Raw genomic sequence first — 14,465 nt, forward strand, 5'->3', positions numbered from 1 at the left:
TGCAAATGTCATTCTTTTCATAAACTTTGAAAAAAAATATTTTTTTAACAAAAAAAAAAAAGGACAATAACAGAGGTTTATTTCATCTAATTGAGGTTGGTGTAACTGATACCAAAAAATAGTAATAATTTGAACATCCCATCATAGTTGGCAATTACAGGCATAGGAATATTCCTATATGCATGGTGGCAATAGAGCAAAGGCAATCCTTTATTAAGCTATTATATCGTACTTCAAATAATAGTTAAATTTATAAATTGCCTCGAAATTTTAAGTGCGAACGTTTATTACAAAAGTGCCGAAGAATGCAAATAGGAAAGAGACATTTTGAAATTGCTACAAAATGGTAAATGTTTAATTTATTCTTTAAATAATATATGAATCCATTCATTATTAAAACATGTAATAATATATATAGCTCCTTGAACTGAATATAATAATGTTAAAATTATATAACACTTTCTAGAAAGTATCATATCAATCATATAATATAACACTAAATTTACATTTTTATAAATTTGTACACCATGATATTTAATATAATTTTTTATGATTTAGGATCCCATCTGCATTAACTTATGGAGGAGCAGCTGGTTTGACACTGATTTATTTTACCGATTGGAAAGTAGTAGCTAGATACATACCATTTTATGGAAGCAAATTTGACAACTAAGTTGTAAAATATATTTATTGTAATATGTTACTTAATAAATTATAGTACTATATAATTTAATGGATTATTTATTAAATATATGCATTACATTCTGATGACAGTACAAATATTTTAATTGATTTTGACCCATGATAGATTTTCTCCTCTTTGCTTTTCATACAACATATCTGCTTGTCTTTCAAGTTCCTTCTTTTTGTATAATGAAGCATAATTTTCATACTTAAATCTGTATATAAATATACTTTAATTATATATTTTATTTCTCACTAGTTGACAATACAAACAATATAATTATATTTACCTATAAACAGCAAAACATACTAGAATAACGGATGAAACAAAAATTATCTTAGTTGGAAAATTTATGCTGAATTTGCTTTTCGCCATCAGATGTTTGCTTTAAAATAAGAAGCACTTTTAAAAATTACATTAATAATAAATTAGACTTAGATTATCTTATTGAGACTAGGAATATGAACTATACTAAATTTTTTATTGTATGTATATTAAAAATAAAAATGTCAATTATTTATTTTCAATATTATCGTATAAATCTTTTTGTAATACAGGAAACCTACCTTATTTAAATCTTTGTTAGTAAAATTTTTTTCAGCGTATTGTTTTAATGGTTCATTCCAAATATAATAACCACTAACAACTCCTAATGCAGTAGTCACAATAGCATTAACACGTGTTTGGGGGATCACCATTACTAATTACTGACCTAAGAAGTTTATAGTTACTATTACGATATTAAATATCTTTGTTAAAATTATAAAAAGCGGAAGATAACCTTTGTTAAACGAAAAGACATGTAACGACCATAGCCGTCGAATAGGCGGTAAGTACTACTATACAATGTTACGTAATTTGAATTTTCTATATTTTTAATGTTAAAAATTTTTGAATTTTTATATAGATATATGAATATTAAAGAATATATATGATCTTGACAAATACTGTTGTCATTATGGATTTAGTTTAATAATATTTAAAAGATTACTTTTTCCAATAAAAAAATTATTTAGTAACTTTATTAAAAATATCATTTTAATCAATATTAAAATACACTATCATGTACAAATTTGTGAATATTGTTTTATAATGATCATTCAGATTTTTCCAATAAATTTATAAAATTTGTTATATGTATCTAACTGAGTTTTGAAAATTTCTTGCATTGAAACAGGTAGTGTTCGTGATAATAAAGCAAGTCCATGTTGGTCACACACACTGATTAATTGATTTATACAATTTTGTATAGACATCTAAAATAAAAAGTTGAAGTATATTATATTAATTGTTAACAGGAAATATGGTATTGCTTGCATAAGAATCCGCTATTCGGAGACTATACCCGAACGTTTATCTGAGCAAAAAGAAGTTTTAAAAATTGAACAAGAAATGACGTAGGTGAATGGCATACTGATATCAATATTTAACACATGTATACCAACTACATATCAATGACAACTCAGCATTTCAACAGTATGAATACATAATTCATAGAGATTATTATAGATGGCAAAATGATGTTCGAATGCTTATGCAGTAAGTACGGTATACGATACTACATTGTTAAATAAAATATATCATAAAGAAATTTACCTTAATAAAGTTTGGTATTGAATTTTCTGACAATAATTTTAGTAAATCCGCTACTAAATAAGGACTTATTCGAATCATATCTTTCTTTAACTTTACTAAAGAACTAGTAAACCTGTATGCAAAATATAATAGTTTGAAGTACGTTTATGATTTTTTCTGTTAGATAAATAAAAGATCTTTACTTACTTTTCAATATCTAATGCAAGACACTTAAATGTGTGTTCTTCGGACTTATTAATGATAGATTTGGATTTATGTATAAAAATACATAATATATGTCTGTACAATATTAACAATAAAGGTATCTTATCGCTAATTAGATTTGTTCTCATTTTGAGCAGTACATTGCACAATGCTAATGAATCACTAAAAATTAGTATTGTATTTGCTTGCAATGATTTTAAACTAACAGTTATAATAACATCAATAATATAACCAGGAAGATACAAATGTTTAGCAGCAAGAATATTGTGTATTAGTTTCAACAAAGTTGGCCAAAATTTTTCTAGTATATTTACAGTTTGCATTGTTTGAATTAAGTTACTAATAGCTATTAAGCGTAGCTTATTGCGATCATTGGACATATCTGTTTTTAATATAGCATTCCATATAATACAAATATTTTCTAGATTATTTTCTTGTTTACCTAAAAGTGTTTTAACCTGTAACAAATTAAAGTAGTAAATATTTTGTTGATTACAAAATTATGTTATATAATATGTATAAAATTATTAAACATACCAACTGATCGTGTAATTCTTCAGTAAATTCAGAAAGTTCATTCAGTTCACTTGATGCTAATAATGGTGAAAGTACATCTATACATGGATATTTAAATAATGCATACCAAATTGCTCTTATAGTTTGATTTTTAACATGAAATACTTTTTTATTATGTAAAATAACAACCATAAGTTGTAGACCATCTTGCAATAATTCATTTGTAATCTTATTATTTTTATTGTTCTGTTAAGTAAATACTTTATTTTTATATGATGTAATTTTATTTTAAATTTATCACAAATATGTCTTGTTTATACTTAAGTATATTTATATTTACCATAAATATGTCTTCAATTGTTGATTCTGTAACATCCTTTAATTTTTCATCAATGTTTTCATCTTTAATACTAATTCTTAATAGCAGATTTAATATTTTCATGTCATATGAATTTTTCATTTCAAAGGATAGAGTCTCCATTGCAATTCTGACTAATTTTTTTTCCGCCTTTTTAATTATTATTTTTTGGTCAACATTTAATTTTGATTTAACATGTTCCATAGATTCTAATAAGAGAAACATATTTTCCTTGGAATTAGTAGAACATTTTATAAATTTGTTCAAATTTTTATATGAACAATTCTTGAGAAACAGTTCCAATGGTTTTTTGAACGTTTTGTTTTGTGGTAGCAATTGTAGCAACAAAAAAGGATCTATATACTGAAATATATCAATATTAGGCTTTTTCAAAAGATCTAAAAACAAAATGGGTTTTCATACATTATTCATTTTTGATTAAATATCTTATCTGTATAATCATGAAATCTACCTGAAAACATTATATTGCATAAGAAGGCTATTTCATTACTCTGATTACATTCCATTCTAACAGCAAATATGAACATAAGTGTTATAACTTTTAAATTAGTATTCAAAAATATTAGTGGTAGATGAAGTAATATTTCTAAATATACTTTAATTTTATGTAAAAGTGTATTTTGCATTTGTACCCATTTGTTTACTAGCAATTCTTCCTTTAAAGACATTAATACATCATTTATTTGTTCACATTCAACAATTTCAGCTTCAAGTAGCAATTCCTAAAAGGATAAAAATTTTTGTTCAATTATTTCATTAATTTTATATAATATATTTGAATATAGATAAAAAATATATACTCACTGCATTAAGGTATTTACTAATAGATTTTGTTATACCTTCTGTTGCTAAATATCCAATTTGTGTAAAAACACCAGTTAATATGAATATCATTAATCTTTTATTTTCTTTTAAATCATTTTTATGTAACACTTTCACCCATTCGTTAAAATTATTTGCATTAGAAACCATGTCTGCTAATAATAAATGTGTTAATTTTAACACTTGTTCATTACTTAAAGATGGTATTATTTCTGTATCAAATTTTAATATTAAACCCCAACAACGTTCTAAACCACCTATCAAGCTCTTGAGTATCACAGGAGATTCAGTTAATGTATTTTGAGACATCTTAACTTGTTGTAAAATAAGTTTGTTCTGAAATTTTATGTAAATATAATTTTTATATATTTCTAATGTACAATATGATGAAAAATAAACAAATAAATAAATATTAATTTGATAAAAGTAATAAAAAAAGTAATGATAAAATTTTAATAACATACCATTTTATTCTTACAATCTTCATTACCAAATTTTTTAATTTTTTTAATCAGTTGCTGCCACTGAGTCTCAGATATTGGTAATATCAAATTTTCTGAAATAGTATTTGGCACATAGTATTTTAGAGCTCTTTGTGTTTCATTCCATGAGAATATTGCAGTTAATAATATTACAATTTCTTCATCCTGATTTGAATTCAATGTTTTAACCAGTAAAAGTGATAGAATATTTCTTACATCATCAAATGTATTTACAAATTTTGTGTAGGAAGTAGATGTTCTACTATATTCAAAAATGCATATACCATCTAACAATGTAATGAGTAATTCAACTATAGCACGTAATATTAAAATATTTCCACCTATAATAGAAAATATTTAAAATATCATATATAAGAAAATACTAAAATACATAAAAATCAGTGATGGTTCCATTCTTACTAGTATTATTAGGTTCCAACATTTGTAAGCAATCAGTCTTTAAATGGTATGTCAATGTTCTTAACATAACTATGCTTTGTGAATTTGTTACATTATTTACAGCTTTCATTAACTTCTCTTTGAATTCACTTGGAAAACATATATTACTTTCTGATGATATATGATGTGATGCATGAGACAAACTATTTTTTAATGCTATTAATATTGCTGAAATTAATTTTTCCTCTTCCCTTAAGTGTATAAAAGCATCCAAAATAGAAATCATTAAATGTTTATATTCCAATACTGATTTTTCTACAAACACTTTTCTTAGTATATCTTTAACTTTTCTTTCAATTATGAGAGGATTAAAATAACAAAATTGTATTAAGAGATTGTAATCTGCATTACTCATGCTTTTACTTAATAAAATATCATTAATTATATTTTGACAATAATCAAATAATGTAATTTCATTTACTTTATTATCAAAATTAAAAGTTATGTCATTTAAACATTTTAAAAAAGTATTCAAAACTTCTATTTTATGTGTCCCAGAACATTCTACTAATTTTCTTAATATTATATCTAATGTAACAGTGTCTGATTTGAAAGTAATTACTGCAACACGGAAGAGGAAAGTAAATGTCATTAAATTACTTTGGAAATCTTTTGTCTTTGCATTTCCTGTCAAAATAGATAGTAAGTTGCTAAATTGTGTTATATCTTCGTTTTTTAGAAATTCTCCACTTTGAGTATGTTTTCTACCAAATATTAATTGTTGAATACATTTATGTGTTATTGCACCTAATCTATTGGTATTATCAGTACAGTCGTGGTCAATAATAACACACAAAGGATATAAGATATCATGTATGAACATGATTCTCAAACTATCTTTTGTAATAAAAGCAGATTTATAAATTTGTATTATATTTTCTACGACATAAATTACTGTATTATATGCTGTCAGTATCAATCCATTGCTTTTGTTAATTAATGAAATCTTTATTCCTTCTGTTGATTTTTCTCCAATGTTAAAGGTGTGTTTAAAAACACTATTTACACATTCTAATAAGGACTTTGTTAAAAGTCCTAAATCTTTTGGCTTATTAATAAAATATTGTGCAATCCTGTTATTAGAAGTTAATAATTGACAGCATTCGAAAACATCCTCACGTATATGTTTTACATCTTTTTCAAATGTTTCAATGAATAATTTTATCAATAATTTTATTACATCACTTTTAATATCTAAATATTCAGTTTTCAAACAATTTTTTAATGAATCCCAAGCTTTTTGGTCCATGGGACACATATTACAAAGCCATTGCAGAATAAGATCTTCTTTATGTATTATTGGTATATCAATGGCACAGAATGCATTTTCTGCTAATTTTAAACGTTTGGGTAAAGGTTCTTCGTCTGCATTTAAGCGTCTTAATAATTCTGTCAAATAAAAATATATATATATGTAATTATGTCTTACTAAATTTTCAAAGGTTAGAATTCTATTCACGTGGTAACTTACCTACTGATAAAGACATTTTAAATATATTTACGTACTACATTGATACATTCAATTTTTAACACAGTTTTCAATATTCTTTTGTACAAACGAATTATTTTAAATACATTGTTTACACAATTAACATATTACAATTTTCACTTGCGTTTTTTTGTTGTAATGTCTGCCACCTTTAAGATAGTGGAAGTAACCGGCCATCTTACGGTGGCCGGAGTATGAAACATAATCAAAATCTAATCCAATACTCACGATTCAAAATCCCGCCACAAAATGGTTGCCACCCATATGCATTGTATACAACCAGTGACTCACTGGAGTAATCATCGAAAGAAGTCAATATGACGTCATTGTTACTTACCTGTCAAATATGCTGGAATTTCTTGATTTTTACGTATGCGTAACTTTTGAACCAGTGGATTCCTAGATCCATAACCTGCATATTTGGATTTTTCTCGTCGAATTTTATCAGAATATATACGGAAGGGTCAATAATTTTTGAGCCTCCATAGAAAACTACAGCCAAATATTTAAATAAAGATTTGCACAAATAATATATAAAGTATATATTTAGGATTTAACATCAAATGAACAAAATTTTAATTACTATCTTTTTTATACTATGTAACGTTTTCTTGATTTATTGAATTGTCAGGCTCATTTTCTATCGTTTCTGTAGTAATAAATACATTATCATGTTCTATAGTTTGTTCACAGTGTAATGTATTATATACTGAAATAATTTATACTAATATTATATCATTATTATAATTGATTTAATAGATAATTTAAGATATTCTTCCAAATGACACAGGTAGCCAAACAAGATGTAATTTAGTAGTGAGTATCATGACAAAAGATTATGCAGTATCTAATAATAACAAAAATTTATTATATATATAAATCTGTTTCTTCAGAATGTATAATTTGTTAAAATTTTGATTTCATATTTTTCCATAACATTTCTCTATGATACCTATCAAATTTCATCTGAATTAACTGCCAGTGCCTTTCAGAAATACAATTATGATTTATCATAAATGTATACCTGTACTGTGATGAAATGGTTTTATACATAATATCATTAATAAGCCAACCATTGCAGATGTAACACAAACATAAACTAAAACACTTTTATAGTAATTTTTACAATCAATCCAAGAGCTTCTAAAAACATAAAAAAGAGAATTGCTTATTTTTGTTTACTTTTTAAAAATTTACTTTTATCATCATTTAAATAATTAGTATTTTAAGAAGAGTTACTATATACTAACAAATATTGAATAAGCATAACTGCTAATCCATTGCAAAGTTTGTCTGTAAAACTCATAATTCCATATACAAGCGCACCACTATTTACATTTTGTCCAATAAAATCTGCAGTAATACCAAGACTAGTCACCAACATAATAGAGCCCGCAGATCCTATAATAAAACAAATTGGTATTTGGATATATTTCATTTATATTTGATTTTAAAGACTTTAAAAAAATTATGTAATATTACCTAATATTAAGGAAACTGGATAGATTTGATATTTCGTGTATGTTAAGCCAGTACCTAATTGTATCCAAATACAAGCAAATACACCTAACAAAACTCCAAAACAATATGAAACTTTTCGACCCAGTTTTGTATTCAATTTTTCTATAATTAAAGACATCACAAAACTACTCAGATACATTATTAAAGGAATTGTAGCCAAAGATGTAGCTGGCATATTTAATGATTTGTGTAAATACAAAGGAATATAAATTTGTGATAAGTTTACAAACAAACGAGTAGGCATATATATACAAGCTACTTGATATAATTGAACATCTTTTAATAGTACTAATACTGTTCTTGAATTTCTATTCAACGAACCTAAAATAAATGTGATAAAACAAATATTATAATAAACAAAATTTTTAATCACAGAGTAAGTAAATATAAAAATAATTTTACCATCAGAATTATTAACAAAGTTTTCTTTGACAAAGATATGAAATAAAATAGATGTTATAGCTCCTATTCCAATTCCAATAAATACAACTTCCTGGAATTTCTTTGCATCATCGGGCCCAATTTGGGAATTGGAAGCATTAGTATCTGTTACATGTAATACTGCCCATGTAATACAGTAAACAAAAATATTTGAGAGAACAGTAAAGCTGTATCTAAATAAAGTTGTAATAAATATTTAGGGTTATAATTCAACTTTAAATATCTCCCTCCCAATAATTAAAGGCATACCTGATCGCTATGAGTTCTGTTCTTTCATATTCAGAAGGTGTAAGTTCTGGAACTAGGGACAAATGAGATATTTGTACTGCAGCCCAGCCAAACTGAAAGATTATCACAAATGCTGCATAATAGATTAATTGAGCCCACTCATGAGAAGTTTCACAACCAATACAATGTGAAAATATAAAGGGAAATGCAAATAATATGCATAAAGTACCTAAAATAAATTGTTTGAAAAATTTGTGATATAATAAATAACATATAAAGAAATAATAACAATATATACCTATTAAATGCCATGTTTTTCTCCTCCCATATTTACATAATCCAAAGTTATCATCCTTATCAGAATGAAAACCAACAAAAGGAGTAGCTAAAGCATCTGCTATTTGACCAATGAGTAAAATTATTCCAGCTGAGATTGAATTAAATCCCAATACCAAATGAAAAAAAACTAATAAATATGTAAACCACATAGAAGCACAAATATCATTCAAAACATGTCCTATTCCATATAAAAGTTTCCGAGAAAAAGGAAGACGTTGTATTATTTCACTATAGTCATCAGTTACAATGTGTTCATTTTCCATTGTATTTAATGCAGTGTAATACTCTACAATGGAATACAAACCAGTTTAATGATTTATATGATATAGTTTAATATTTGATATATTAATAATGATACAAAGCAATTGAAATTTAAACTTTTAAGCAATTAAGATTTATTAAAACATTCTGGTACATAATGACAGTCAGATGGAATGATTTTTTATGTTCAAAAATATTTTAGTTTTACTTTGCTTATTACAAAATATTTTATTTGCATTATATAATACGAGATAATTAAAATAATTTAAATTTTATAGTTATTATACATAACCTATCACTTATTGTTGATAGTGTTACAATTCTACATGCACAATTCATTTAATTTTGGCCTTCTTTCTAGATAACAATGTAGTAAATTTTATAAAGCATGTTTTAAGATTTTACGTGTTACGACAATTCAAAATTTGAAACCTCTCTTTTTATTTCGGTATATGACGTATATTAAATTTGACCACAGTATAAACGCTACCGAAAATGACTCATTGTCGATAATGAATGTATTGTTTTTCATAAATATTATACATAGACAATTACATATTTACAAAATCTTTAAAATTAAAATAATGGTATCAAATTCAATCTTTTTTTAATACTCAAAATAAAATAAATTTTTTAAAATTGTTGTGTTGCATAAACATGAAATTTTACTATATCAGTTGTAAATTGCTATTGATTCCAGCGATTATGTTCATTAATTTAAGGCAGTTAAAGATTTCTAATAATACTAATAAACAAGAAAAAAAGAGAAATACATATTTCACATTATGATGAAAAATAAGTTCAACAATAATTTTTTGGTATATTTTCATATATACATATACATAATATGAAATAATCTATATTCTTCTATTTTACACATTTATATTATAGTATAATTTATTATATGTTCTTCAAATAAACACAAATTCTTAATATTAGAATGCAATCAAAAAATCTGTTACTGAAATTTGTATTTAGCATATTCCTAAATTCCTATTTTTATATTTATAATGTATCACTATACTATATACTTATATGTACTTTTATTTATTGTATTTACATGCTAATAATATTTTAAACGCTTAAAGATGATCTAGAATTTATATAAAATTGGTGTCCAGAAAATAAGAATGTAAGGACATAGATACAAGCTGCAATCCAACAATTATATGCATTTTGTTTATAGCCCCTCTCTGCTACAGCATAAAAATCTGTAGGTTTATTAAAAGTTTGTTCTCCCAACGGAAGGTCTTCTATTAAAGCTACACTGTTGTAGTAAAAGAATATTCCCATCAGGAGCTGAAAAATAAATGAATTTTCTTCGAGATTACAATTTTTGAAAAATGTACAATAATATTTGCTTTATATATACGAATAAATAACATGAAATAAAAGAATATACTGATTAATTCAATGAATCCTATAATTACTAAAAAGCTGATTACAAATAAAAGATAACTAATTTGTTTTCCCCAAATAATAAAATTCAAATAAGCAAGGAGAAACAACATCTGAATATATAAAATATATAAAATGTATTTTTTTTTGCAATTTTTTATACATGATGCACAATTATTGATTTCAAAAATTTCTCAATACATATAAAATTATTAGGTTAAAGAAGTGACTTACTAATTGGAATATACCCCAAGTAGATAATATGAGGCCGCATAGGGCATACTTAGGTCCACATATCTTCATTTTTTTTGTCAAAGTTATCTTCTATTACTTTTGTATAAAATAATCTAAATAGAAGTCTACCACTACTTGTAATTTGCTAGTTTGCTACACCCTTAATAATCATATGATTTTTATTGACCAGTAATATTAGATATCGATATCTCGAAAGGGTATATCCGGTATTTGAAAATCTGTTATACGTACATATTGGTTAGAACAATGTATATTGTTATTCTACTAACATTTGCTTATTAATTAAATAGAACTGGAAAATTTAAAGTGAAAATAAATGCAAAATTATATAATATATGTATCATTTGTATTTTATGATAAACAATATTTATTTAAAAATCATAAATCTTAAATTATTTTAAATATTACATATTTAAACAACATAATAAAGATTTTCTTATATGATTCTTTAAATACATTAATCGTTCTTATAATGTTTCAAATATTATCCACTGTTAATACTGACAAATATTAAACATGTTCATGATTCATACTTCCTTGTTGTCAGCCCTGATTCATAGGACCATGGTTGACCGATTGGGTTAGTTTGTATTTCATTTATTATCAATTAATTAATGTTATATTCTTTATGCAAAGTTTAATTTATTTTTATTATATAACTTTAATATATAGAATATTTACTTCGATTATTAAATTAGAAAATTCATAATCTACTTATTCTATGATTTTTGAAATTGCTTCGGGTAACGGTGTAATTTAGTAGTTTGTGATTTTGACAGTTGAACACGTAATATATAAAGCGTATTACAGAAATGATTAATCTTTTAGTGAATTATATTTGTTCCCGCATATTATGGGTTTTACTAAAATCTTTACCTGAAAGTAACTAAAGGTTATTTATTTATATATGATTTATTGCAGTAAATAGCGAGGCTAATGCCAGGCGTATTGCTATGGTCGAAAACTGCTTTGGCAGTTCTGGCCAGGTAAGATTGATATTAAAAATCTTAATTTTTCTTATGTTATGCCTCATATTTTCGAAGAATACAACTATGCAATATAATTTGACATATGTGGCATCGTTCAAAGCACAAAGATGTTGTCTACTAAGTTTACATTAATCATTACATTAATCATTATTACATATTTCAGCCACTTGCAGTACCTGGAAGAGTTTTAGTTGGAGAAGGTGTATTAACCAAAATGTGTAGAAAAAAGCCTAAGCCTAGGCAATTCTTTTTATTTAATGATATATTGGTTTATGGAAACATTGTAATGAACAAGAAAAAGGTAAACATGTATGAATATTAATAATTATACCAAATATAGTTTTAACTTATTTATTAAAATATAATAGTTTAAAACAATATATTAATTTATTAGAGATATTAAGAAGATTTATGTATGTTAACAGTACAACAAACAACATATTATACCACTTGAAGAAGTCAAACTTGAATCTTTAGCTGATGATGGTCGTAAGTTATATTTTCAATATATATTACAAATCAGTTTGTAGTTAGATTTTAATTTCATATTATATAGAAAATATCTTAAATATTCTAAAAGTTTCAAGAATCTATATTATACAAAATAAAAATAACATTAACAGAGTTTGTTGTTAACTAAATATGATTTATACTGTACATATTTATGAAATATTTTATTTTATTTCTACAAAAAGTTCTTTGTTTTCGGTTAGATTACCATTTATAATAATGTTAGGACTAATTTTTGGATTATTAATTTGTTGTATATCAAGTACAGACACCATTGAAAAATATATATGTAGTTATATAAAAGCAATATATTAGTTTATTATTATTTATAGAATATCGTAATGGCTGGCTCATAAAGACAGTAACAAAGTCATTTGCTGTTTATGCTGCCACTCCAACAGAGAAACAAGAATGGATGGCTCATATTACAAAATGTATTGAAGACTTATTAAGAAAAAGTAAGTAATTATTATTATGATAATTTATTTATTTATGTAATATGTAATATGTATCTGTATTCTTTTAATAGGTGGTAAGAAACCAGTTGAAGTTCATGCAGCTGTTTGGGTTCCAGATAACGAAGCTACAATTTGTATGCATTGTAATAAGACACAATTTACAGTTTTAAATAGACGGGTATTCATACGTTAATTGTGTTTCCAAATTATTAAATATATTATATTCTCTAAATATTTATATTGTTAATAAATCATTTTCAGCATCATTGTAGGCAATGTGGAGCTGTTGTATGTGGGCCTTGCAGCAATAAGAAGTTATTATTGCCTGGACAAGGAAACGGAAAAGCAGTCAGAGTTTGTTTACAATGTTATGATGCAGCTAGTAAAATAAAAGCATCATCTCCTTCTGCTGTTGATAACCTAAATAACAAAGATCAACAACGTAATTCTGTAGATAGTTCAGGAGGTGATAGTTCTGGTGATGATGATGATGGAAATAAAGAAGAAAATCATGATCATGAGGTAAGTGACTTTAAAAGTACTGATAATGAATAAATTCAATAAATTTTCAATGATTTCATTATATATTTTATTTTTTTACAGCCTAAATTTTATTCTACACTTGCCCGATGAAGTTAACTACATTACATTACAATGAACAGCAATACAAACAGGAACATTATTCAGAACTATATTTTTAAAAGTTAATAACATTAAATTGTCAATAATATTACTACTAATAGTAATTTAAAGTTTGTTGAAATTACTCTTAAATTATATTTATACAAAAAACATGTCTGTGTGTATAAAGAATTCAAATAATTTTATATTAAATTTAAAAAATTTATATCTTTGATATATATATGTAATTTACGTGAATGACTTCGAAGGTATCTTCGACATTAAAAGTTATATAGTTACACAGGCATTTAAAGATAGAGAAGACTATTTTTTTAACTCTGTATTTTATAAAATTTTAACCATTTATACTTGTATTATCTTGTTATATTGTACTATTTTGCTATTTACTCTCAGTAGATTCTAATTTCCGTTAATATAATATTTTAAGAATATATGCCACATTGTGCCTTTCTAAATAGAACACTTGTCTTTTCTATTGTTTGTAAGCAATTGATACTAATCTAATGTTAATTTCAAAAAGAAAAAATACATTATAATAAATTTTTAAATGTATAAAACTAAAACTATTCGGTTGTGTGTTTATATTATAAGATTAAATGGAATCTTTACGAAATATCATATATTTACAACAAATAAAATTTAATAACATAATTCAGACGAATTTCCTTAATTAATCTTCTCTTTAAAATTTAAATTAATATAGAGGGCGTCTCTCCATGCATTATCAAATAAATAGAAAAAAATTAAAAATTTAAATACTTTCTGTCATAAAATTAAAATAAAGCTATAGC

The 14,465-nt window shown here is 24.8% G+C and overlaps 4 protein-coding genes and 2 long non-coding RNA genes across 9 annotated transcripts; 3 read left to right on the forward strand and 3 right to left on the reverse strand.

Annotated features, from left to right (window-relative positions):
* Positions 1–80: 80 nt before the first annotated feature.
* LOC126919542 (uncharacterized) lies at positions 81–728 on the forward strand. Its single transcript, XR_007711688.1, has 3 exons — positions 81–95; positions 161–346; positions 559–728. It is a non-coding gene; the product is annotated as an uncharacterized LOC126919542 (long non-coding RNA).
* LOC126919528 (uncharacterized) lies at positions 726–6,762 on the reverse strand. 2 transcript variants are annotated; one of them, XM_050728874.1, is made up of 13 exons: positions 6,615–6,762; positions 5,105–6,532; positions 4,667–5,025; positions 4,185–4,538; positions 3,832–4,102; positions 3,342–3,757; positions 3,023–3,247; positions 2,468–2,943; positions 2,282–2,393; positions 1,467–1,941; positions 1,252–1,397; positions 975–1,070; positions 726–899 (listed from the first exon to the last, which is right to left on the reverse strand). In XM_050728874.1, exons 1-10 carry the CDS (start codon positions 6,628–6,630, stop codon positions 1,786–1,788), a joined length of 3,813 nt encoding a protein of 1,270 aa, XP_050584831.1. In that variant the 5' UTR covers positions 6,631–6,762; the 3' UTR covers positions 726–899; positions 975–1,070; positions 1,252–1,397; positions 1,467–1,785. The 2 variants fall into 2 exon arrangements, with proteins under 2 accessions (XP_050584831.1, XP_050584830.1); XM_050728873.1 differs by having other exon boundaries at positions 1,252–1,941.
* On the forward strand, positions 1,371–2,597 carry LOC126919543 (uncharacterized). The gene is made up of 2 exons (XR_007711689.1): positions 1,371–1,514; positions 1,984–2,597. It is a non-coding gene; the product is annotated as an uncharacterized LOC126919543 (long non-coding RNA).
* A 309-nt stretch (positions 6,763–7,071) lies between the features above and the next one.
* Positions 7,072–10,137, reverse strand: LOC126919533 (major facilitator superfamily domain-containing protein 12-like). Of its 2 annotated transcripts, XM_050728883.1 has the most exons (9): positions 9,715–10,137; positions 9,121–9,447; positions 8,844–9,051; positions 8,556–8,767; positions 8,115–8,474; positions 7,883–8,033; positions 7,657–7,775; positions 7,216–7,341; positions 7,072–7,124 (listed from the first exon to the last, which is right to left on the reverse strand). In XM_050728883.1, the coding sequence occupies exons 2-8, from the start codon at positions 9,422–9,424 to the stop codon at positions 7,229–7,231; spliced, it is 1,467 nt and encodes a 488-aa protein (XP_050584840.1). In that variant the 5' UTR covers positions 9,425–9,447; positions 9,715–10,137; the 3' UTR covers positions 7,072–7,124; positions 7,216–7,228. The 2 variants fall into 2 exon arrangements, with proteins under 2 accessions (XP_050584840.1, XP_050584839.1); XM_050728882.1 differs by lacking the exon at positions 7,072–7,124 and having other exon boundaries at positions 7,160–7,341.
* An 81-nt stretch (positions 10,138–10,218) lies between these two features.
* LOC126919541 (ribonuclease kappa-B) lies at positions 10,219–11,244 on the reverse strand. The gene is made up of 2 exons (XM_050728899.1): positions 11,055–11,244; positions 10,219–10,721 (listed from the first exon to the last, which is right to left on the reverse strand). The coding sequence occupies exons 1-2, from the start codon at positions 11,121–11,123 to the stop codon at positions 10,497–10,499; spliced, it is 294 nt and encodes a 97-aa protein (XP_050584856.1). The 5' UTR covers positions 11,124–11,244; the 3' UTR covers positions 10,219–10,496.
* Positions 11,245–11,588: 344 nt separating this feature from the next.
* Positions 11,589–14,325, forward strand: LOC126919534 (pleckstrin homology domain-containing family F member 2). Of its 2 annotated transcripts, none has more exons than XM_050728884.1 (8): positions 11,589–11,655; positions 11,997–12,061; positions 12,228–12,365; positions 12,490–12,553; positions 12,907–13,032; positions 13,104–13,210; positions 13,294–13,554; positions 13,636–14,325. In XM_050728884.1, exons 1-8 carry the CDS (start codon positions 11,592–11,594, stop codon positions 13,663–13,665), a joined length of 855 nt encoding a protein of 284 aa, XP_050584841.1. In that variant the 5' UTR covers positions 11,589–11,591; the 3' UTR covers positions 13,666–14,325. The 2 variants fall into 2 exon arrangements, with proteins under 2 accessions (XP_050584841.1, XP_050584843.1); XM_050728886.1 differs by lacking the exon at positions 11,589–11,655 and adding an exon at positions 11,782–11,818.
* Positions 14,326–14,465: the final 140 nt, after the last annotated feature.

This window comes from Bombus affinis, chromosome 8 (genome assembly GCF_024516045.1).
Source record: "Bombus affinis isolate iyBomAffi1 chromosome 8, iyBomAffi1.2, whole genome shotgun sequence".
Lineage (NCBI taxonomy): Eukaryota > Metazoa > Arthropoda > Insecta > Hymenoptera > Apidae > Bombus > Bombus affinis.

Coding starts and splice junctions, on each gene's coding strand:
- LOC126919534 (XM_050728884.1), top strand. CDS start 11,592: ATGTTCATGATTCATACTTCCTTGTTGTCAGCCCTGATTCATAGGACC. Junction 13,211..13,293: donor TTACAGTTTTAAATAGACGG/GTATTCATACGT, acceptor AATCATTTTCAG/CATCATTGTAGGCAATGTGG. Junction 13,555..13,635: donor AAGAAAATCATGATCATGAG/GTAAGTGACTTT, acceptor ATTTTTTTACAG/CCTAAATTTTATTCTACACT.
- LOC126919541 (XM_050728899.1), bottom strand. CDS start 11,123: ATGAAGATATGTGGACCTAAGTATGCCCTATGCGGCCTCATATTATCT. Junction 10,722..11,054: donor CTTGGGGTATATTCCAATTA/GTAAGTCACTTC, acceptor TTTATTTTTCAG/CTCCTGATGGGAATATTCTT.
- LOC126919528 (XM_050728874.1), bottom strand. Junction 2,944..3,022: donor AAGAATTACACGATCAGTTG/GTATGTTTAATA, acceptor AATTTGTTACAG/GTTAAAACACTTTTAGGTAA. Junction 1,942..2,281: donor CAATACCAAACTTTATTAAG/GTAAATTTCTTT, acceptor TTTTTATTTTAG/ATGTCTATACAAAATTGTAT.
- LOC126919533 (XM_050728883.1), bottom strand. CDS start 9,424: ATGGAAAATGAACACATTGTAACTGATGACTATAGTGAAATAATACAA. Junction 9,052..9,120: donor AAAAACATGGCATTTAATAG/GTATATATTGTT, acceptor AATTTATTTTAG/GTACTTTATGCATATTATTT. Junction 8,475..8,555: donor CTTTGTTAATAATTCTGATG/GTAAAATTATTT, acceptor CATTTATTTTAG/GTTCGTTGAATAGAAATTCA.